Source organism: Oncorhynchus nerka, linkage group LG23 (genome assembly GCF_034236695.1).
Source record: "Oncorhynchus nerka isolate Pitt River linkage group LG23, Oner_Uvic_2.0, whole genome shotgun sequence".
NCBI classification, from domain to species: domain Eukaryota; kingdom Metazoa; phylum Chordata; class Actinopteri; order Salmoniformes; family Salmonidae; genus Oncorhynchus; species Oncorhynchus nerka.
In genome coordinates, this window is record NC_088418.1 from 3,343,850 (window position 1) to 3,366,663 (window position 22,814).

The following is a 22,814-nucleotide window of genomic DNA, read 5'->3' on the forward strand; positions in this document are numbered from 1 at the left end:
TCATTTAGCAGACGCTCTTATCCAGAGCGACTTACAAATTGGTGCGTTCACCTTATGACATCCAGTGGAACAGCCACTTTACAATAGTGCATCTAAATCTTTTAAGGGGGGTGAGAAGGATTACTTTATCCTATCCTAGGTATTCCTTAAAGAGGTGGGGTTTCAGGTGTCTCCGGAAGGTGGTGATAGACTCCGCTGTCCTGGCGTCGTGAGGGAGTTTGTTCCACCATTGGGGGGCCAGAGCAGCGAACAGTTTTGACTGGGCTGAGCGGGAACTGTACTTCCTCAGTGGTAGGGAGGCGAGCAGGCCAGAGGTGGATGAACGCAGTGCCCTTGTTTGGGTGTAGGGCCTGATCAGAGCCTGGAGGTACTGAGGTGCCGTTCCCCTCACAGCTCCGTAGGCAAGCACCATGGTCTTGTAGCGGATGCGAGCTTCAACTGGAAGCCAGTGGAGAGAGCGGAGGAGCGGGGTGACGTGAGAGAACTTGGGAAGGTTGAACACCAGACGGGCTGCGGCGTTCTGGATGAGTTGTAGGGGTTTAATGGCACAGGCAGGGAGCCCAGCCAACAGCGAGTTGCAGTAATCCAGACGGGAGATGACAAGTGCCTGGATTAGGACCTGCGCCGCTTCCTGTGTGAGGCAGGGTCGTACTCTGCGGATGTTGTAGAGCATGAACCTACAGGAACGGGCCACCGCCTTGATGTTATTTTGGGTATAAAAATCATCTTTATGGAACAAAAGGAACATTTGCTGTATAACTGGGAGTCTTGTGAGTGAAAACATCCGAAGATCATCAAAGGTAAACGGTTAATTTGATTGCTTTTCTGATTTTCGTGACCAAACTTCCTGATGTTAAGTGTACATAATGCTATGCTAGGCTATCGATAAACTTACACAAACGCTTGGATTGCTTTCGCTGTAAAGCATAATTTCAAAATCTGAGACGACAGGTTGATTAACAAAAGGCTAAGCTGTGTTTCGCAATGTTGCACTTGTGATTTCATGAATATGAATATTTGTTAGTAGTCCGAGTCTGTAATACCAACATGTTTTAAGCAGATCACCATAGTCCCTGTGCCCTATAACACTAAGGTAACCTGCCTAAATGGCTACCGACCCTTAGTACTCACGTCTGTAGCCATGAAGTGCTTTGAAAGGCTGGTAATGGCTCACATCAACACCATCATCCCAGAAACCCAAGACCCACTCCAATATGCATACAGCCCAAACAGATCCACAGATGATGGAATCTCTATTGCACTCAACACTGCCCTTTCCCACTTGGACAAAAGGAACATCTATGTGAGAATGCTATTCATTGACTACAGCTCAGCGTTCAACACCATAGTGCCCTCAAAGGCTCATCAATAAGCTAAGGACCCTAGGAGTAAACACCTCCCTCTGCAACTGGACCCTGGAATTCCTGACGGGCAGCCCCCAGGTGGTAATGGTAGGTAACAACACATCCGCCGCGCTGATCCTCAACACAGGGGACCCTCGGGTGCGTGCTCAGTCCCCTCCTGTACTCCCTGTTCACTCATGACTGCATGGCCAGGCACGATTCCAACACCATCATTAAGTTTGCCGATGACACAACAGTAGTAGGCCTGATCATCGACAACGACGTGACAGCCTATAGGGAGGAAGTCAGAGACCTGGCCGTGTGGTGCCAGGACAACAATCTCTCCCTCAACGTGATCAAGACAAAGGATATGATTGTGGACTACAGGAAAAAGAGGACCGAGCACGCCCCATTCTCATCAAAGGGGCTGTAGTGGAACAGGTTGAGAGCTTCAAGTTCCTTGGTGTCCACATCACCAACAAACTAACATGGTCCAAGCACACCAAGACAGTCGTGAAGAGGGCACGACAAAACCTATTGCCCTTCAGGAGACTGAAAAGATTTGTCATGGGTCCTCAGATCCTCAAAAGGTTCTACAGCTGCACCATCGAGAGCATCCTGACTGGTTGCATCACTGCCTGGTATGGCAACTGCTCGGCCTCAGACCGCAAGGCTCTGCAGAGGGTAGTACGAACGGCCCAGTATATCACTGGGGCAAAGCTCCCTGCCATCCAGGACCTCTATACCAGATGGTGCCAGAGGAAGGCCCTAAAATTGTCAGACTCAAGCCATCATCATAGACCTAAAAATTGTCATAGACTGTCATAGACTCTCTGCTACCGCACGGCAAGCGGTACCGGAGCGCCAAGTCTAGGTCAAAGAGGCTTCTAAACAGCTTCATATCCCAAGCTATAAGACTCCTGAACATGTTATCAAACGGCTACCCAGGCTATTTGCATTGCCCCCCTCCCTATCTCCCCCTATTTTACACCACTGCTACTTTCTGTTGTTATCATCTATGCATAGTCACTTTAATAACTCTACCTACATGTACATACAGGTAATGTTGATGCATACAATGTATACACTGTCAATGTGTAGGTTAGAATTTACTTACATTTTGGATATAAAAATGAATTCTCACCTGTTTTGATATTTAATGGAATAGGTTCGACTCTTCCCGCCCCTGCAAGAGGGAATAAAGACAGGAATCAATACTTGAAGAAAATCTACCATGTGATGTCAGGTCTGCTCGTCATATTGTAACAACTTTATTCCAACACAGCGACCTCGTCTAGGGTTCACATCTCTTAGCGGAACTGCTAAGGTGTTGGGTTGACAGTACCAAAGTGCTGGGTTCAAGTCCCACTCTGGACTACCCCCTGACTTTGCTACAATACTAACTCCATCACTAAAGATACCTGACTGGCTTAGTTATTGTGATGTCTGGCTTAACTCCTAGCTGAATACATTAAAGTCAGGCATTTATTTCTGAGTTGAACTGATTCAGTTAAGAAGTAATATGATACATTCCGAGTTGAACTGGAGAGGACTAACCCTGCTTCCCCAGGCCTTGTCCAGCTTTGTAGCCCATCTTCTGCAGCAGAGCAAAGCCCTTGTTCTGGTTGCTAATGGTGCTATGCTGTGCCATCTCTCTACTCTCCTGCTCCAACTCTTTAATAGTCTTCTGGCGATTCTTAACGTTCTTCTCCTTGTGAAGCACCTCTTTCCTCAGGGCCTCCTTCACACGCTTCACCATCGGGATACCGGGCTTCACATCTGGTCTGCCAGGGAGATGGGACACAGAGAGAACCTTGCACATAAACTGAGAACTTAGCAATAAACGGAACACACATGTAATAACCAGACAATAGACACTAAAGTATATTTTTTGAATATTCTTCTGTGGAATGTGTAACTAAATGTGAGGTGAGACAGTCACCTGAAACCCGACGTGCAGGCTTTTGATCCAGGCACTACTACTACTACTACTACTACTACTTAAATGAATCAGCATGCCTTTGACTAGTTAGCTCGTTAGCTAAATCTGCCTCTCCAACATGTATTCCAAGCAAGAGACCAAGGTATTATGTCGTCTTTATTAATTGCATTTCTATATGCAACGTTTGGCAACCGAACGTTGCCCCTATTCATCTGTGTAACTAGCTAATTAGCTACGTTAACTAATGTTCCAGTAACTAGCTAGCTAGCTAATGGTACCCATCATCACAAACTCGCACTCTGATGTAGCCGTTAGTTACAATTTATTTGCTCACCGTACGGAAACTGAAGGGGGAAAAAAACTCACATTTGACTGAGAAAGGCATCAGACATATAATCATCTTCGTCTTCAGCCATGATTGACTTGTAAAACCAAACAAGTGAACTATTGTAGGACTATTATTGTTCAGCTGGCTTTCACCTTTTCTCGGTCGTCACTAACGTTAGTTAGTTACCCCATCCACAATGTCATAATCAGCTAAACCCCGCCGATTTCTACAATTCATCTTCTTAAAATCTAATTTTAAACATAACCTTAAACACACCAAGTTACTGACTTTATGCCTAACACTAACCTTTAATTAAGACCAAAAAGCAATTTTTTGTTTTTATATATTTTTTTACGACATAGCTAGACAATTTTGACTTTGTGGCTGTGGTAACTAGTGACAACCATTTTCCCTTCGCGAAAAGATTCCGCCTGGAACCTCTGCACATTCCATTGGTTCCGTTTTCATTTGATTGGTTCCGTTTACATGTTGCGCGTCTAAATACTATTTTGGGGAAAAAATCTGACATAGAAATGTACAAAGGACAGTTGGCTGTGGGTGAGCCAGGGGCGGAGCTAACTCATTACACAAAGCCTAAAATATACTGTTGGTACAGTATTTAATTGTGATAAAATATTTTTCAATTTATTTTGGGTAAAGGTAAGAAAAATATATTTTTTTTATGATTTACATTTGGGAATATGAGATTTGGCCAAAATATTTAATGACATAAAATTGTTTCAAATGGTTTATATCGTAGGTAAATAATCCAAGCAGTACATCTCTTCATAATAGGGTCAACTCTTGTTCAAATATAAATCTACTGTGTGCCACCGTAGTCCCGACGACGAATGACGTGTATAACCTATGGTTTTCTGACGTTATTGCTGCATTCATATGCTAGGACCGAGTACCTCGAAAGATTAAAATATCTCTGAGTCGATTTGAAGCCTCCGGTCGGCCATATTGGTACTCCCTAGTAGGAAGCAGTCCTCCGTAGGAATGAATGGAATTCTACAGCATTTTAATTAAATGCTTCAAGAACAAAATGTACATGTATTTAAGTTGTTTTAGTATGGAAAGTAACATTAGTATTCTCAAAAATATATATTTTAAGGAAAATGTTTTATATATATTTTGTATTTTTTTTCTTTCTGTTTAGCTGACATAATCTAATTTTAAATGATACATTAAGGTGTCTGTAATATAATAAACGTGTCAAAAACGAATTTAGTTAATATATGCATTTCTATGGCATCCAAAATATATATTTTTAAATTGAAGAGTACCAAGATGGCTGCGGGGTGACTTCAAAATAGCGCTCCTGTTATATATTCATGGTTTATACACATCACCGACACAGTTGACGGCAATGATTCGTCAATGATCTTGGCGACAAAACAGGTAGGACGAGGTTGTTTTTTTGTTTCTGTTTATTTGGTTGATTAAAGCCTACTCAATATTTACGTCTGTGATTAACTGTATGAAATAGATGTGTTCGTGTAAGGCGTTTGATCGTGAGTTTTTTTAGACATTCATTTGGGTCTAGTAAGCTGTGTGACAAGTGTCCTGAATGCTAATGTTTACTAGCTGTGCTCCTAACCCTGTTCTATCATTGCAACGTCAGTCAAACATTTTATAAACGTAGTTAGCCAGATATCAGTTAAATTAGTTGGTTACATAACGGTCCGGTACTATGAAGCATTGTAACGTTACCAAGTTAATATTTATTTGTGCTAGTAAACACTAACTACTAGCCAATATAGTTGACAGGAGCGACCACCTCTGACTCTGTAACGTTAGCTTGTAGCTAGCTAGCTACCGTTACATCCTCTTTGCTCTGACGTTTATCTTTGGTCTCTATCTGGCCTGATATATAATACCATTGTGAATATACTCTCCCTCCAATACATTTCCATAGTTGAAGAGGCGGTATCATTGGGCTCTGTGAGCTGAAGGAGAGGACCCTTTACCCAAGAGCTATCGGCTATTAGCTACCGCTAGCTGGATTACTGTCGCCATGGAGTTGGCTCACAGTCTACTTCTGAACGAGGAAGCCCTAGCCCAGATCACTGAGGCTAAGAGACCCGTCTTTATCTTCGAATGGCTTCGCTTCCTGGACAAGGTTCTAGTGGCAGCAAACAAGGTGAGTTGACAGAGAGACGAATTTACTCACGCTAGCCAATACACCTGTGTTACACTGAACACACTACACACACATACCTGTGCTGTCAGTGTTATTCGATATTATCTATCTGCAACCTACACCTTGTTGATTGTGTGTTTGCGTGCTCTCTCTGTGTTGGTCTCCCCCTGCTCCCCTCCCCCCCCCCCCCTCCCCCCCCTCCCCCTCCCCCTCCCCTCGCCCCCCCCTCGCCCCTCCCCCCCCCCTCCCCTCCCCCTCCCCCTCCCCTCGCCCCTCCCCTCTGGCCCCCTCCCCTCGCCCCTCCCCCCGCCCCTCCCCTCTGGCCTCACCTCTCACCTCTCCCCTCCCCTCGCCCCTCCCCTCTGGCCTCACCCTCCCCCTGGCCTCGCCCCTCCCCCCCTGGCCCCTCCCCTCTGGCCTCGCCCTCCCCTCTGGCCTCGCCCCTCCCCTCTGGCCTCGCCCCTCCCCTCTCTGGCCTCACCTCTCACCCCTCCCCTCACCCCTGGCCCCTCGCTCCTCCCCTCTCCACTCCTCACTCCACCCCTCCCTCTCCTCTCCCCCTCCCCTCTTCCTCCCCCTCCCCTCCCCTCCCCTCCCCTCCCCTCCCTCTCTCCTCACTCCCTCCCCTCCCCTCTCACCCCTCCCCTCTCACCTCTCCCCTCTTCCTCCCCTCTCCCTCCACCACCCCTCCCCCACCACCCCTCCCCCTCCCCTTGCCAGGTGGATGTGAAGGAGAAGCAGAAGAAGTTGGTTGAGCAGCTGACAGGGTTGATCAGCAGTGCCCCTGGCCCTCCCACCAGGAAACTGCTAGCTAAGAACCTGGCTACCCTCTACAGCATAGGAGACACCTTCACCGTCTTCCAGACACTGGACAAGTGCAATGACATCATCAAGAGCAAGGATGACACGCCCACTTACCTCCCCACCAAACTGTGAGCTTTTTAGATTGATATATATTTATGCATTAGATGTAGGTCTAAGCATTATATATATATGCATACATACATACATACATACATACATGCATACATACATACATACATACATACATACATACATTGCATTTGGAAAGTATTCAGACCCCATAACTTTTTGCAAATTTTGTTACATTACAGCCTTATTCTAAAATAGATTTTTTTTAAACCGCACAATACCCCATAATGACAAATCAAAAACAGGTTTCTAGTAATTTTTGCAAATATATTACAAATAAAACACTTAAATATGACATTTCCATTCAGACCCTTTTACTCAGTACTTTGTTGGAGCACCTTTGGCAGCGATTACAGCCTCGAGTCTTCTACAAGCCAAACCTGTTTGGGGAGTTTCTCCCATTCTTCTCTGTAGATCCTCTCAAACTCTGTCAGGTTGAATGGGGAGCGTTGCTGCACAGCTGTTTTCAGGTCTCTCCAGAGATGTTAGATCGGGTTCAAGTCCAGGCTCTGGCTGGGCCACTCAAGGATATTCAGAGACTTGTCCCGAAGCCACTCCTGCGTTGTCTTGGCCTGTGTGCTTTGGCAAACTCCAAGCAGGCTGTCATGTGCCTTTTACTGAGGAGTGGCTTCCATCTGGCCACTCTATCATAAAGGCCTGATTGGTGGAGTGCTGCAGAGATGGTTGTCCTTCTGGAAGGTTCTCCCATCTCCGCTGATGAACTCTGCAGTTCTGTCAGAGTGACCATCGGGTTCTTGGTCACCTCCCCGAGGCCTTTCTCCCGGCCGGGCGTCCAGCTCTAGGAAGAGTCTTGGTGGTTCCAAACTTTTTCCATTTCAGAATGACGGAGGCCACTGTGTTCTTGGGGACCTTTAATGCTGCAGTAATGTTTTGTGCATTCACCCAGATATGTGCCTCGACACAATCCTGTCTCGGAGCTCTACGGACAATTCCTTCGACCTCATGGGTTGGTTTTTGCTCTGACATGCTGTCAACTGTAGGACCTTTTATATAGACAGGTGTGTGATTTTCCAAATCATGTCCAATCAATTGAATGTACCACAGGTGGACTCCAATCAAGTTGTAGAAACATCTCACTGATGATCAATGGAAACAGGATGCACCTGAGCTCAATTCCAAGTCTCATAGCAAAGTGTTGGAATACTTATGTAAATAAAGGATTTCTGTTTTTCTATTTTCTAGTTTTTCTATTCTATTTTTTTACATTTTCCAAAATGTCTTAATCTGTGTTTGCTTTGTCATTATGGGGTATTGTGATGTCATTATGGGGTATTGTGATGTCATTATGGGGTATTGTGATGTCATTATGGGGTATTGTGTGTAGATTGCTAAGGATGTTTTTGTATTTAATCCATTTTAGAATAAGGCTGTAACGTAACAAAATGTTGAAAAAGTCAAGGGGTCTGAATACTTTCCGAATGCACTTTATATACAAACAAAAGTATGTGGACACCCCCTTCAAGTGAGTGGATTGAGTGACTATTTTCCGTTGCTGACAGGTGTATAAAATCGAGCACACAACCATGCAATCTCCATAGACAAACATTGGCAGTAGAATGGCCTTACTGAAGAGCTCAGTGACTTTCAACATGGCACAGTCATAGGATTCCACCTGCTCAACGTGTCAGTTTGTCAAATTTCCCCAGTCAACTGTAAGTGATGTTATTGTGAAGTGGAAACCTCTAGGAGCATCAACGGCTCAGCCGCGAAGTGGTAGGCCACACAAACTCACAGAATGGGACTCTGAGTGCTGAAGCACGTAGCGTATAAAAATCATCTGTCCTCAGTTGCAACACTCACTACCGAGCTCCAAACTGCCTCTGGAAGCAACGTCAGCACAATAACTGTTAGTCTGGAGCTTCATGAAATGGGTTTCCATGGCCGAGCAGCTGCACACCAGTCTAAGATCACCATGCACAATGCCAAGCGCTGGCTGGAGTGGTGTACAGATCACCACCATTGGACTGTGGAGCAGTGGAAACGCGTTCTCTGGAGTGATGAATCATGCTTCACCATCTGGCAGTCCGATGGTTGAGTCTGGGTTTGGCGGATGCCAGGAGAACGCTACCTGCCCCAATCCATAGTGCCAACTGTAAAGTTTGGTGGAGGAGGAATAATGGTCTGGGTTTGGCGGATGCCAGGAGAACAGTACCTGCCCCAATCCATAGTGCCAACTGTAAAGTTTGGTGGAGGAGGAATAATGGTCTGGGTTTGGCGGATGCCAGGAGAACCCTACCTGCCCCAATCCATAGTGCCAACTGTAAAGTTTGGTGGAGGAGGAATAATGGTCTGGGTTTGGCGGATGCCAGGAGAACAGTACCTGCCCCAATCCATAGTGCCAACTGTAAAGTTTGGTGGAGGAGGAATAATGGTCTGGGGCTGTTCATGGTTTGAGCCCCTTAGTTCCAGTGAAGGGAAATCTTAAACGCTACAGCATTCAATGGCATTCTAGACGATTCTGTGCTTCTAAATTTGTGGCAACAGTTTGGGGAAAGCCCTTTCCTGTTTGAGCATGACAATGTCCCCCGTGCACAAAGTGACATCCATAACATAAATTATTTGTCGAGATCGGTGTGGAAGAACTTGACTGGTCTGCACAGAGCCCTGACCTCAACCCCATTAAACAACTTTGGGATGAATTGGAAAGCCGACTGCGATCCAGGCATCATGACCACAACATCAGTCCCCGCAGCAATGTTCCAACATCTAGTGGAAAGCCTTCCCAGAAGAGTGGAGGTTGTTTATAGCAGCAAAGGGGGGGACCAACTCCATGTAAATGCACATGACTTTTGAAATTAGATGTTGGATGAGCAGGTGTCCACATACTTTTGTTTATGTGGTGTAATTCTAGGCATGTTGGCTCTTGGTCATTATACTGTAGCTGTATACAGTGGCTCTGTTGAGATGATTTCAGTTTAGTCATTCAAATCAAACACACAGGTATTTAATTTTATTTATTTACACAGGTATTTTACATGTATTTACACAGGTATTTAATTTTACATTTTACACAGGTATTTATTTTAAAATTTATTTACACAGTTATTTAATTTGACCTCTATCATGTGTTTCTATGTAGCCTGAAAGCGAGGTTATGAACGTCTAGGCCTACATCAGGTAACTGAGAGGGTTGACATCATATCCGAGTTAGTAGTTGATGTTGATCTGATATTCTGTGGTTGTTAAAGTGGGATTAAGAGGAGAGAGCCCAGTGGATTATCTGTGATCTGTAGCAGGAGGTAATGGTGCTGCAGTGTTTCCATCATGGCCTTTTCCCAGAGGAAACAGCTGTCATGCAGTGTGTTAGTAATAATGGATTCCAGGAGATTTACCTGATTGAGTTCACATAAATATGGACAATGATTTTATTATATTCATGTGAAAAATCTGTCGCAAATTGGATGGGAACCTAGCCACTGTCTGTCTGACCGGGTACTGTCTGTCTGTCTGACCCGGTTCTGTCTGTCTGTCTGACCCGGTTCTGTCTGTCTGTCTGTCTGTCTGACCCGGTTCTGTCTGTCTGTCTGTCTGACCCGGTTCTGTCTGTCTGTCTGTCTGACCCGGTTCTGTCTGACCCGGTTCTGTCTGTCTGTCTGACCCGGTTCTGACTGTCTGTCTGTCTGTCTGACCGGGTACTGTCTGTCTGTGTCTGACCGGGTACTGTCTGTCTGTCTGACCCGGTTCTGTCTGTCTGTCTGACCGGGTACTGCCTGTCTGTCTGACCAGGTACTGTCTGTCTGTGTCTGACCGGGTACTGTCTGTCTGTCTGTCTGTCTGTCTGTCTGTCTGTCTGTCTGTGTCTGACCGGGTACTGTCTGTCTGACCAGATGTGAGTGTCTGTCTGACCAGTCTATAATTGAGTGGTAATGAACTCCTCTGTTCGGCTCATCGTGGTTTGTTTTGCAGAGCTGCTGTGGCCTGTGTTGGTTCCTTCTATGAGAAGATGGGGAGGATGCTGGGAAGCTCCTTCCCCGACACCATCACCAACATGCTGAAAGCACTGAAGACTGCAGAGGTAAGGGCTTCCTGGGTTTTATAGAGCAGGGGTATGGGCTTCCTGGGTTTTATAGAGCAGGGGTATGGGCTTCCTGGGTTTTATAGAGCAGGGGTATGGGCTTCCTGGGTTTTATAGAGCAGGGGTATGGGCTTCCTGGGTTTTATAGAGCAGGGCTTTCTGGGTTTTATAGAGCAGGGGTAAGGGCTTCCTGGGTTTTATAGAGCAGAGGTAAGGGCTTCCTGGGTTTTATAGAGCAGGGGTATGGGCTTCCTGGGTTTTATAGTGCAGGGGTAAGGGCTTCCTGGGTTTTATAGAGCAGGGGTAAGGGCTTCCTGGGTTTTATAGAGCAGGGTAAGGGCTTCCTGGGTTTTATAGAGCAGAGGTGAGGGCTTCCTGGGTTTTATAGAGCAGGGGTATGGGCTTCCTGGGTTTTATAGAGCAGAGGTATGGGCTTCCTGGGTTTTATAGTGCAGAGGTATGGGCTTCCTGGGTTTTATAGTGCAGGGGTATGGGCTTCCTGGGTTTTATAGAGCAGGGGTATGGGCTTCCTGGGTTTTATAGTGCAGGGGTATGGGCTTCCTGGGTTTTATAGAGCAGGGGTATGGGCTTCCTGGGTTTTATAGTGCAGGGGTAAGGGCTTCCTAGCAGCTCATAATGCTTCTTATCATGGTATTCTGACTTGCCTATTTTAAATACACATACATTTATTTTTTATTTAACCTTTATTTAACCAGGCAAGTCAGTTAAGTACAAATTCTTATTAACTGACTGTTCAGGGGCAGAACGAGAGATTTGTACCTTGTCAGCTCGGGGTTTGAACTTGCAACCTTCCGGTTACTAGTCCAACGCTCTAACCACTAGGCTGCCCTGCCGTCCCTATACTCTAACCACTAGGCTACCCTGCCTCCTCTACACTCTAACCACTAGGCTACCATGCCTCCTCTACACTCTAACCACTAGGCTACCTGCCGTCCCTACACTCTAACCACTAGGCTACCTGCCTCCTCTACACTCTAACCACTAGGCTACCCTGCTGCCTCTACGCTCTAACCACTAGGCTACCCTGCCGCCTCTACACTCTAACCACTAGGCTACCTGCCACCTCTACACTCTAACCACTAGGCTACCCTGCCACCTCTACACTCTAACCACTAGGCTACCCTGCCACCTCTACACTCTAACCACTAGGCTACCTGCCACCTCTACACTCTAACCACTAGGCTACCCTGCCGCCTCTACACTCTAACCACTAGGCTACCCTGCCACCTCTACACTCTAACCACTAGGCTACCTACCACCTCTACACTCTAACCACTAGGCTACCCTGCCGCCTCTACACTCTAACCACTAGGCTACCCTGCCGCCTCTACACTCTAACCACTAGGCTACCCTGCCGCCTCTACACTCTAACCACTAGGCTACCCTGCCGCCTCTACACTCTAACCACTAGACTACCTGCCTCCTCTACACTCTAACCACTAGGCTACCTACCGTCTCTACACTCTAACCACTAGGCTACCCTGCAGCCTCTACGCTCTAACCACTAGGCTACCCTGCAGCCTCTACGCTCTAACCACTAGGCTACCCTGCAGCCTCTACGCTCTAACCACTAGGCTACCCTGCAGCCTCTACGCTCTAACCACTAGGCTACCCTGCAGCCTCTACGCTCTAACCACTAGGCTACCCTGCAGCCTCTACGCTCTAACCACTAGGCTACCCTGCAGCCTCTACGCTCTAACCACTAGGCTACCCTGCAGCCTCTACGCTCTAACCACTAGGCTACCCTGCCGCCTCTACGCTCTAACCACTAGGCTACCCTGCCACCTCTACACTCTAACCACTAGGCTACCTACCACCTCTACACTCTAACCACTAGGCTACCCTGCCACCTCTACACTCTAACCACTAGGCTACCCTGCCACCTCTACACTCTAACCACTAGGCTACCCTGCCGCCTCTACACTCTAACCACTAGGCTACCCTGCCGCCTCTACACTCTAACCACTAGACTACCTGCCTCCTCTACACTCTAACCACTAGGCTACCTGCCTCCTCTACACTCTAACCACTAGGCTACCTGCCTCCTCTACACTCTAACCACTAGGCTACCTACCGTCTCTACACTCTAACCACTAGGCTACCCTGCAGCCTCTACGCTCTAACCACTAGGCTACCCTGCAACCTCTAGGCTACCCTGCCACCTCTAACCACTAGGCTACCCTGCCACCTCTACACTCTAACCACTAGGCTACCCTGCCAGCCTCTACGCTCTAACCACTAGGCTACCCTGCAGCCTCTACGCTCTAACCACTAGGCTACCCTGCAGCCTCTACGCTCTAACCACTAGGCTACCCTGCCGCCTCTACACTCTAACCACTAGGCTACCCTGCCACCTCTACACTCTAACCACTAGGCTACCCTGCCACCTCTACACTCTAACCACTAGGCTACCCTGCCACCTCTACACTCTAACCACTAGGCTACCCTGCCAACTCTACACTCTAACCACTAGGCTACCCTGCCAACTCTACACTCTAACCACTAGGCTACCCTGCCACCTCTACACTCTAACCACTAGGCTACCCTGCCGCCACATTCTAGGAACACCAGGAGTATACCGTTGCTCAGAACAATGTATAGTTCATCTTGGCAACAATATAGATTGACTTGTATGTAATGCCACCCCATTTCTCCAACTCTCCTCACCCCTCCTCTCATCCCCTCCTCCTCTGTCTCATCCTCTCATTACCTCCTCCCTCTCATCCCCTCCTCTGTTTTATCCCTCTCCTCTCATCCCTCTCCTCTCATCCCTCTCCTCTCATCCCTCTCCTCTCTCTCATCCCTCTCCTCTCTCTCATCCCTCTCCTCTCTCTCATCCCGTCCTCTCTCTCATCCCGTCCTCTCTCTCATCCCGTCCTCTCTCTCATCCCGTCCTCTCTCTCATCCCTCCCCTCTCATCCCCTCCTCTCTCTCATCCCTCCCCTCTCATCCCCTCCTCTCTCTCATCCCTCCCCTCTCATCCCCTCCTCTCTCTCATCCCCTCCTCTCTCTCATCCCCTCCTCTCTCTCATCCCTCCTCTCTCTCATCCCTCCTCTCTCTCATCCCCTCCTCTCATCCATCCCCTCCCCTCTCATCCATCCCCTCCTCTCTCATCCATCCCCTCCTCTCTCATCCCTCCTCTCTCTCATCGGTCTCATCCCTCTCATCCCCTCCTCCTCCTCTCTCTCATATCTCATCCCCTCCTCTCTCTCATCCCCTCCTCTCCCTCATCCCTCCTCTCTCTCATCCCCTCCTCTCCTCATCTCTCCTCTCTCATCCCTCCTCTCTCTCATCCCTCCTCTCTCATCTCCTCCCTCATCCCTCTCTCTCATCCCTCCTCTCTCTCATCCATCCCCCTCCTCTCTCATCCATCCCCTCCTCTCTCATCCATCCCCTCCTCTCTCATCCATCCCCTCCTCTCTCATCGGTCTCATCCCTCTCATCCCCTCCTCCTCCTCTCTCTCATATCTCCTCCCTCCCCTCTCATCCCCTCCTCCTCCTCTGTCTCCAGTCCCAGGGTCGTAGTGAGATTCTACTCAGTCTACAGAAGGTGTTGAATGGTCTTGGTGGAGCAGCAGCCTCTTGCCATAGAGACATCTATAAGAACGCTCGTTCCCTACTCACAGACCGCTCCATGGCTGTGCGCTGTGCTGTGGCTAAGGTTAGTGAATACTGTGCAACAGTCCACATTGTGAAAGGGCTCAGATATAATGAACCATCGGCCGGCGGGAGGACGATAACCATCGGCCGGCGGGAGGACGATAACCATCGGTCTGCGGGAGGACGATAACCATCGGCCGGCGGGAGGACGATAACCATCGGTCTGCGGGAGGACGATAACCATCGGTCTGCGGGAGGACGATAACCATCGGCCGGCGGGAGGACGGGAGGATAACCATCGGGAGGGTAACCATCGGCGGGAGGACGATGCGGGAACCATCGGTCTGCGGGAGGACTATGGTCGGGCGGGAGGACGATAACCATGCGGGAGGACGATAACCATCGGCGATGGGTCGCGGGAGGACCGGATGGCCACCGGTCTGCGGGAGGACTATGGTCGGCGGGAGGACGATAACCATCGGCCGGCGGGAGGAGATAACCACCGGTCTGCGGGAGGACGATGGCCACCGGTCTGCGGGAGGACGATGGCCACCGGTCTGCGGGAGGACTATGGTCGGCGGGAGGACGATAACCATCGGCCGGCGGGAGGACGATAACCACCGGTCGGCGGGAGGACGATGGCCACCGGTCGGCGGGAGGACGATGGCCACCGGTCGGCGGGAGGACGATGGCCACCGGTCTGCGGGAGGACTATGGTCGGCGGGAGGACGATAACCATCGGCCGGCGGGAGGAGATAACCATCGGTCTGCGGGAGGACGATGGCCACCGGTCTGCGGGAGGACGATGGCCACCGGTCTGCGGGAGGACTATGGTCGGCGGGAGGACGATAACCATCGGCCGGCGGGAGGACGATAACCACCGGTCGGCGGGAGGACGATGGCCACCGGTCGGCGGGAGGACGATGGCCACCGGTCGGCGGGAGGACGATGGCCACCGGTCGGCGGGAGGAGATAACCATCGGTCTGCGGGAGGACGATAACCATCGGTCGGCGGGAGGACTATGGTCGGCGGGAGGACGATAACCATCGGTCTGCGGGAGAACGATAACCATCGGTCTGCGGGAGGACGATAACCATCGGTCTGCGGGAGGACGATAACCATCGGTCGGCGGGAGGACGATAACCATCGGTCGGCGGGAGGACGATAACCATCGGTCGGCGGGAGGACGATGGCCATCGGCCGGCGCGTTCAAGTGGACCACATATCTGGAGAACGTATCTACTCTGCGCTTCAAGGCCCTGAAAGGATCTAACGATTAACTCGGTCTCTCTGTCTCTCTCTTTCTGTCTCTCTCTTTCTTTCTTTCTCTCACTCTGTCCTCTCTGTCTATAGTGTCTGCTAGAGCTGCAGAATGAGGCTGTCTTCATGTGGACCACCGAGCTGGAGAACGTAGCTACTCTGTGCTTCAAGGCCCTGGAAGGATCGAACTATGGAGTGAGGGTAGCCGTATCCAAACTACTAGGAACCGTCATGGCCACGGCCCTGATGCCCAAACAAGCTGCAGGTTAGGAGCATGCTCTAATGGGGTTTCCTTTGTCAGGTTTGACATGTTAGTCACTTATCCAGAGCCAATAACATTTAGTGTATTCATCTGCTGTGGGATTCATCAAGGGGCTCTCTGATGGGTCTCGTTGATAATATCGAGGGGCTCTCTGATGGGTCTCGCTGATAATATCGAGGGGGCTCTCTGATGGGTCTCGTTTATAATATCGAGGGGCTCTCTGATGGGTCTCGCTGATAATGTCGAGGGGGCTCTCTGATGGGTCTCGTTGATAATATCGAGGGGGCTCTCTGATGGGTCTCGTTGATAATGTCGAGGGGCTCTCTGATGGGTCTCGTTGATAATGTCGAGGGGCTCTGATGGGTCTCGCTGATAATGTCGAGGGGGCTCTCTGATGGGTCTCGTTGATAATGTCGAGGGGGCTCTCTGATGGGTCTCGTTGATAATATCGAGGGGGCTCTCTGATGGGTCTCGTTTATAATGTCGAGGGCTCTCTGATGGGTCTCAGTCGGGGGGTTGAGATCCCAGTGGGGGTTGAGATCCCAGTGGGGGGTTTGAGATCCCAGTGGGGGGTTTGAGATCCCAGTGGGGGGTTTGAGATCCCAGTGGGGGGTTGAGATCCCAGTGGGGGGTTGAGATCCCAGTGGGGGGTTGAGATCCCAGTGGGGGGTTGAGATCCCAGTTGAGATCCCAGTGGGGGGTTTGAGATCCCAGTGGGGGGTTTGAGATCCCAGTGGGGGGGTTTGAGATCCCAGTGGGGGGTTTGAGATCCCAGTGGGGGGGTTTGAGATCCCAGTGGAGTGGGGTTTGAGAACCCAGTGGGGGTTGAGATCCCAGTGGAGGGGGTTGAGATCCAAGTGGGGGGGTGTTGAGATTTTGTTACGGTACAGCCTTATTCTAAAATTAATTAAATAATAGTTTTTCTACATGAATCTACACACATAATGAAAATGCAAAAAGAGGTTTTTAGACATTTTTGCAAATGTATTAAAACAGATATGTAAATACGCTATAAGTATTCAGACAGTTTGCTATGAGACTCGAAATTGACCTCAGGTGCATCCTATTTCCAATGTTCATCCTTGAGATGTTTCTACAACTTGATTGGAGTCCACCTGTAGTAAATTCAATTGATTGGACATGATTTGGAAAGGCACACACCTGTCTATATAAAGGTCCCACAGTTGACAGTGCATGTCAGAGCAAAAACCAAGTCATGAGGTCGAAGGAATTGTCCATAGAGCTCCAAGACAGGATTGTGTCGAGGCTCAGATCTGAGGAAGGGAACCAAAAAAATGTCTTCAGTATTGAAGGTCCCCAAGAACACAGTGGCCTCCATCATTCTGAAATGGAAGAAGTTTGGAACCACCAAGACTCTTCCTAGAGCTGGCCACCAGGCCAAACTGAGCTATCAGGGGAGAAGGGCCCTGGTCAGGGAGGTGACCAAGAACCTGACCTGACGGAGCTCCAGAGTTCCTCTGTTGAGATGGGAGAACCTTCCAGAAGGACAACCATCTCTGCAGCACTCCACCAATCAGGCCTTTACGGTAGAGTGGCCAGACGGAAGCCACTCCTCAGTTAAAGCCACATGACAGCCCACTTGGAGTTTGCTAAAAGGTACCTAAAGGACTCTCAGACCATGAGAAACCAGATTCTCTGGTCTGATGACCACGGCTGAACTCTTTGGTCTTAATACCAAGCGTCACATCTAGAGGAAACCTGGCACCATCCTTACGGTGATGCATGGTGGTGGCAGCATCATGCTGTGGGGATGTTTTTCAGTGACAGGGACTGGGAGGCTAATCAGGATCGGGGGAAAGATGAACGGAGCAAAGTACAGAGAGATCCTTGATGAAAACCTGTTCCAGAGCACTCAGAACCTCAGACTGGGGCGAAGATTTACCCTCCAACAGAACAACGACCCAAAGCACACAGCCAAGACAACGTAGGAGTGGCTTTGGGACAAATCTCTGAATGTCTTTGAGTGGCCCAGCCAGAGCCTGGACTTGAACCCGATCTAACATCTCTGGAGAGACCTGAAAATAGCTGTGCAGCAACGCTTCCCATCCAACCTGACAGGGCTTGAGAGGATCTGCAGAGAAGAATAGGAGAAACTCCCCAAATACAGGTGTGCCGAGCTTGTAGCATTTCCCAAGAAGACTCAAGGCTGTAATTACTGCCAAATGTGCTTCAAACAAAGTACTGAGTTAATGGTCTGAATACCTAAAAAAACGTGATATTTCAGTTTTTTTTTTTTTGAAACATTTCAAACCAACTGGTTTTGGTTTGTCATTATGGGGTATTGTGATGTCATTATGGGGTATTGTGATGTCATTATGGGGTATTGTGATGTCATTATGGGGTATTGTGATGTCATTATGGGGTATTGTGATGTCATTATGGGGTATTGTGTGTAGATTATTGAGGAAAAACATATTTTATTCAATTTTAGAATAAGGCTGTAACATAACAAAATGTGGAAAAAGTCAAGGGGTCTGAATACTTTCTGAATGCACTGTAAATGTAACAAAGAATAATACCAAATATTTCATTTTTAATTATAATTTTTATATTTTTTATAACGGGCCGCCAGTTGGGGAACTCTGCTATTACATCTTGAAATGGATAGTTTACTCTGACTACAGACTAACATGGTTCTCCTCGATCCTTGGCTCTAGTTTATTCAAGAAAGCAGTTTTTGGATATTTAGTTTCCATTCAACACTTCATAGCCGTATTTTGTTACGGTTAGCATCCTTAGTAACACTTAACATTAAACTGTTCTTGTGCCTGTGTAATAAAAATATAATTACCTATGTAGCAATGTTATTGTAATAATTATTGTAATAATTACTACACAAGTATAGGGACTGGATGTCAAGAGTTACATGATTACCTTATGTCTTAGTCATTATTAATATATGTCTTAGTCATTATTAATATATGTCTTAGTCATTATTAATATATGTCTTAGTCATTATTAATATATGTCTTAGTCATTATTAATATATGTCTTAGTCATTATTAATATATGTCTTAGTCATTATTAATATATGTCTTAGTCATTTTGAAGCTGCAGAAGTGGTGCTTTCCTAATGCTGCGGTGTTTCCATGTTCCTCGTGTATTTCATTCTAGGCTATAGACTATATTAACATTCACAAACAGAGACCTCCAAACCCTGTGCTGACGATCATATCTCAGAGCCCCCCAACCCTGTGCTGACGATCGTATCTCAGAGCCCTCCAAACCCTGTGCTGACTGACGATCATATCTCAGAGCCCTCCAAACCCTGTGCTGACTGACGATCGTATCTCAGAGCCCTCCAAACCCTGTGCTGACGATCGTATCTCAGAGCCCTCCAAACCCTGTGCTGACTGACGATCGTATCTCAGAGCCCTCCAAACCCTGTGCTGACTGACGATCATATCTCAGAGCCCTCCAAACCCTGTGCTGACTGACGATCGTATCTCAGAGCCCTCCAAACCCTGTGCTGACTGACGATCATATCTCAGAGACCCCCAAACCCTGTGCTGACTGACGATCATATCTCAGAGACCTCCAAACCCTGTGCTGACTGACGATCATATCTCAGAGCCCTCCAAACCCTGTGCTGACTGACGATCGTATCTCAGAGCCCTCCAAACCCTGTGCTGACTGACGATCGTATCTCAGAGCCCTCCAAACCCTGTGCTGACTGACGATCATATCTCAGAGCCCTCCAAACCCTGTGCTGACTGACGATCATATCTCAGAGCCCTCCAAACCCTGTGCTGACTGACGATCATATCTCAGAGCCCTCCAAACCCTGTGCTGACTGACGATCATATCTCAGAGCCCTCCAAACCCTGTGCTGACTGACGATCGTATCTCAGAGCCCTCCAAACCCTGTGCTGACTGACGATCATATCTCAGAGCCCTCCAAACCCTGTGCTTAACCAATATCACTGGTACCCCCCCCCCCCCCCCCCCCCCCCCCCCCTCTGACCTCTGTCCCTATGCTATGTTACCGTCTCCTCTAGTGATGCGTCAGAACGTGAAACGTGCCACACTAGACGAGGTGTTGGAGCTGATGGCTACAGGCTTCCTAAGAGGGGGGTCTGGCTTCCTGAAGAGCGGGGGGGAGATGCTGAAGGGAGGGGGCTCTGTCAGCAGGGAGGTACGGGTGGGAGTCACACAGGTACGTAGAAGTCCCTCCCGTTTGGGTAGGTTGTTGAATAATAATGTGCTTGTTTGAGATGTGACGACATCGCTGTCCGACTGGAGAATCACAAATCTACAAATCACATTCATCCCCAGTAACTGATCATTATGTGATGAAGAGGAGTGATTCTGCACAGTCAGACAGCTCAATCTGATCCCCTCAAACAGGCTGATTGGTGTGTGGTACCAGCGATATTGGGGCGAGTGTGGTACCAGCGATATTGGGGCGAGTGTGGTACCAGGGATATTGGGGCGAGTGTGGTACCAGCGATATTGGGGCGAGTGTGGTACCAGCGATATTGGGGCGAGTGTGGTACCAGCGATATTGGGGCGAGTGTGGTACCAGGGATATTGGGGCGAGTGTGGTACCAGCGATATTGGGGCGAGTGTGGTACCAGGGATATTGGGGCGAGTGTGGTACCAGGGATATTGGGGCGAGTGTGGTACCAGGGATATTGGGGCGAGTGTGGTACCAGGGATATTGGGGCGAGTGTGGTACCAGCGATATTGGGGCGAGTGTGGTACCAGCGATATTGGGGCGAGTGTGGTACCAGCGATATTGGGGCGAGTGTGGTACCAGGGATATTGGGGCGAGTGTGGTACCAGGGATATTGGGGCGAGTGTGGTACCAGGGATATTGGGGGCGAGTGTGGTACCAGGGATATTGGGGCGAGTGTGGTACCAGGGATATTGGGGCGAGTGTGGTACCAGCGATATTGGGGCGAGTGTGGTACCAGCGATATTGGGGCGAGTGTGGTACCAGCGATATTGGGGCGAGTGTGGTACCAGCGATATTGGGGCGAGTGTGGTACCAGCGATATTGGGGCGAGTGTGGTACCAGCGATATTGGGGGCGAGTGTGGTACCAGCGATATTGGGGCGAGTGTGGTACCAGCGATATTGGGCGAGTGTGGTACCAGCGATATTGGGGCGAGTGTGGTACCAGCGATATTGGGGCGAGTGTGGTACCAGCGATATTGGGGCGAGTGTGGTACCAGCGATATTGGGGCGAGTGTGGTACCAGCGATATTGGGGCGAGTGTGGTACCAGCGATATTGGGGTAATAACCATTCATAACAAGGTGATGATGGTGTTATAACCATTCATAAGGTGATGGTGTGATAACGAGGTGATGATGTAATCGTGTAATGTTCCTTCTCTTTTCCAATAGGCATATGTTGTATTCGTGACCACGCTGGGCGGCCAGTGGCTGGAGCGGAACTTTGCCACGTTCCTGTCTCATGTCCTGGACCTGGTCAGCCACCCGCGGGCCACCCAGACACACGTGGAGGCGGTGAGTAGCATTATGCTGTCCATGCTAGGGAAGTTAGCATTGTGTTAGCATAACTATTGCTATGGGAGTTTTCAATGAAAATCACATAGCATTATGCTGTCCATGCTAGGGAAGTTAGCATTGTGTTAGCATATGTACATATATACACTTACATTTTACATTTAAGTCATTTAGCAGACGCTCTTATCCAGAGCGACTTACAAATTGGTGCTTTCACCTTATGACATCCAGTGGAACAGCCACTTTACAATAGTGCATCTAAATCTTTTAAGGGGGGGGGAGAAGGATTACTTTATCCTATCCTAGGTATTCATACATTCATTCTACATTCTAAATACATTCACATACATTCTAAAATCTGCATAAAACATTACATTTCCTACTGTAGGTGTGTTTTCATCAAACGTACTTTTTGCAGATAAAAGACTGTGTGTGATGACATAGTACACATAAAAATAACTTTTACCGTTAAATTCTCATGTACCGAATGACAAATACAAGTTACATGGGTTTCCATGGCATTTTCAACTCGGATACGTAAGGAAGTGAGTAACAGTGAAACCAGTAACCAGGCTATATACAGTAGAGGGGCTATATACAGTAGAGGGGCTATATACAGTAGAGGGGCTCTATACAGTAGAGGGGCTCTATACAGTAGAGAGGCTCTATACATACAGTAGAGGGGCTATATACATACAGTAGAGGGGCTATATACATACAGTAGAGGGGCTATATACTTACAGTAGAGGGGCTATATACTTACAGTAGAGGGGCTATATACTTACAGTAGAGGGGCTATATACTTACAGTAGAGGGGCTATATACATACAGTAGAGGGGCTATATACATACAGTAGAGGGGCTATATACATACAGTAGAGGGGCTATATACATACAGTAGAGGGGCTATATACATACAGTAGAGGGGCTATATATATACAGTAGAGGGGCTATATATATACAGTAGAGGGGCTATATATATACAGTAGAGGGGCTATATACATACAGTAGATGGGCTATATACATACAGTAGAGGGGCTATATAGAGGGGCTATATACATACAGTAGAGGGGCTATATACATACAGTAGAGGGGCTATATACATACAGTAGAGGGGCTATATACATACAGTAGAGGGCTATATACATACAGTAGAGGGGCTATATACATACAGTAGAGGGGCTATATACATACAGTAGAGGGGCTATATACATACAGTAGAGGGGCTATATACATACAGTAGAGGGGCTATATACATACAGTAGAGGGGCTATATATCTCTGACCTCCCAATAGGCTGTCTCGTTGTTGTTGGTCATCAGGCCAACCACTGTTGTTTCATTGGCAAACTTAATGATGGTGTTGGAGTCGTGCCTGGCCGTGCAGTCATGGGTGAACAGGGAGTACGGGAGGGGAGACTGAGCACACAACCCTGAAGGGCCCCTAGTGT

The 22,814-nt window shown here is 48.4% G+C and overlaps 2 protein-coding genes across 4 annotated transcripts in view; one reads left to right on the forward strand and one right to left on the reverse strand.

The window, feature by feature from the left end:
- Window positions 1-3,952, reverse strand: part of gpatch11 (G patch domain containing 11) — an 8,872-nt gene extending 4,920 nt beyond the window's left edge. The window contains exons 1-3 of one of the 3 annotated variants that reach the window (XM_029648536.2): window positions 3,652-3,952; window positions 2,901-3,122; window positions 2,488-2,529 (exon numbers count right to left, since the gene is read on the reverse strand). In XM_029648536.2, the coding sequence (XP_029504396.2) occupies window positions 2,488-2,529; window positions 2,901-3,122; window positions 3,652-3,685 (298 nt within the window). In that variant the 5' untranslated portion in view covers window positions 3,686-3,952. The other 2 variants (XM_029648535.2, XM_065007788.1) reach the window with 2 other exon arrangements.
- Window positions 3,953-4,954: 1,002 nt separating this feature from the next.
- heatr5b (HEAT repeat containing 5B) overlaps window positions 4,955-22,814 on the forward strand; it is a 140,669-nt gene continuing 122,809 nt past the window's right edge. The window contains exons 1-8 of the mRNA XM_065008442.1: window positions 4,955-5,017; window positions 5,535-5,759; window positions 6,480-6,691; window positions 10,620-10,728; window positions 14,262-14,411; window positions 15,705-15,876; window positions 19,893-20,050; window positions 21,244-21,366. Coding sequence (XP_064864514.1) covers window positions 5,634-5,759; window positions 6,480-6,691; window positions 10,620-10,728; window positions 14,262-14,411; window positions 15,705-15,876; window positions 19,893-20,050; window positions 21,244-21,366 — 1,050 coding nt within the window. The 5' untranslated portion in view covers window positions 4,955-5,017; window positions 5,535-5,633. The remainder of the gene's footprint in view (window positions 5,018-5,534; window positions 5,760-6,479; window positions 6,692-10,619; window positions 10,729-14,261; window positions 14,412-15,704; window positions 15,877-19,892; window positions 20,051-21,243; window positions 21,367-22,814) is intronic.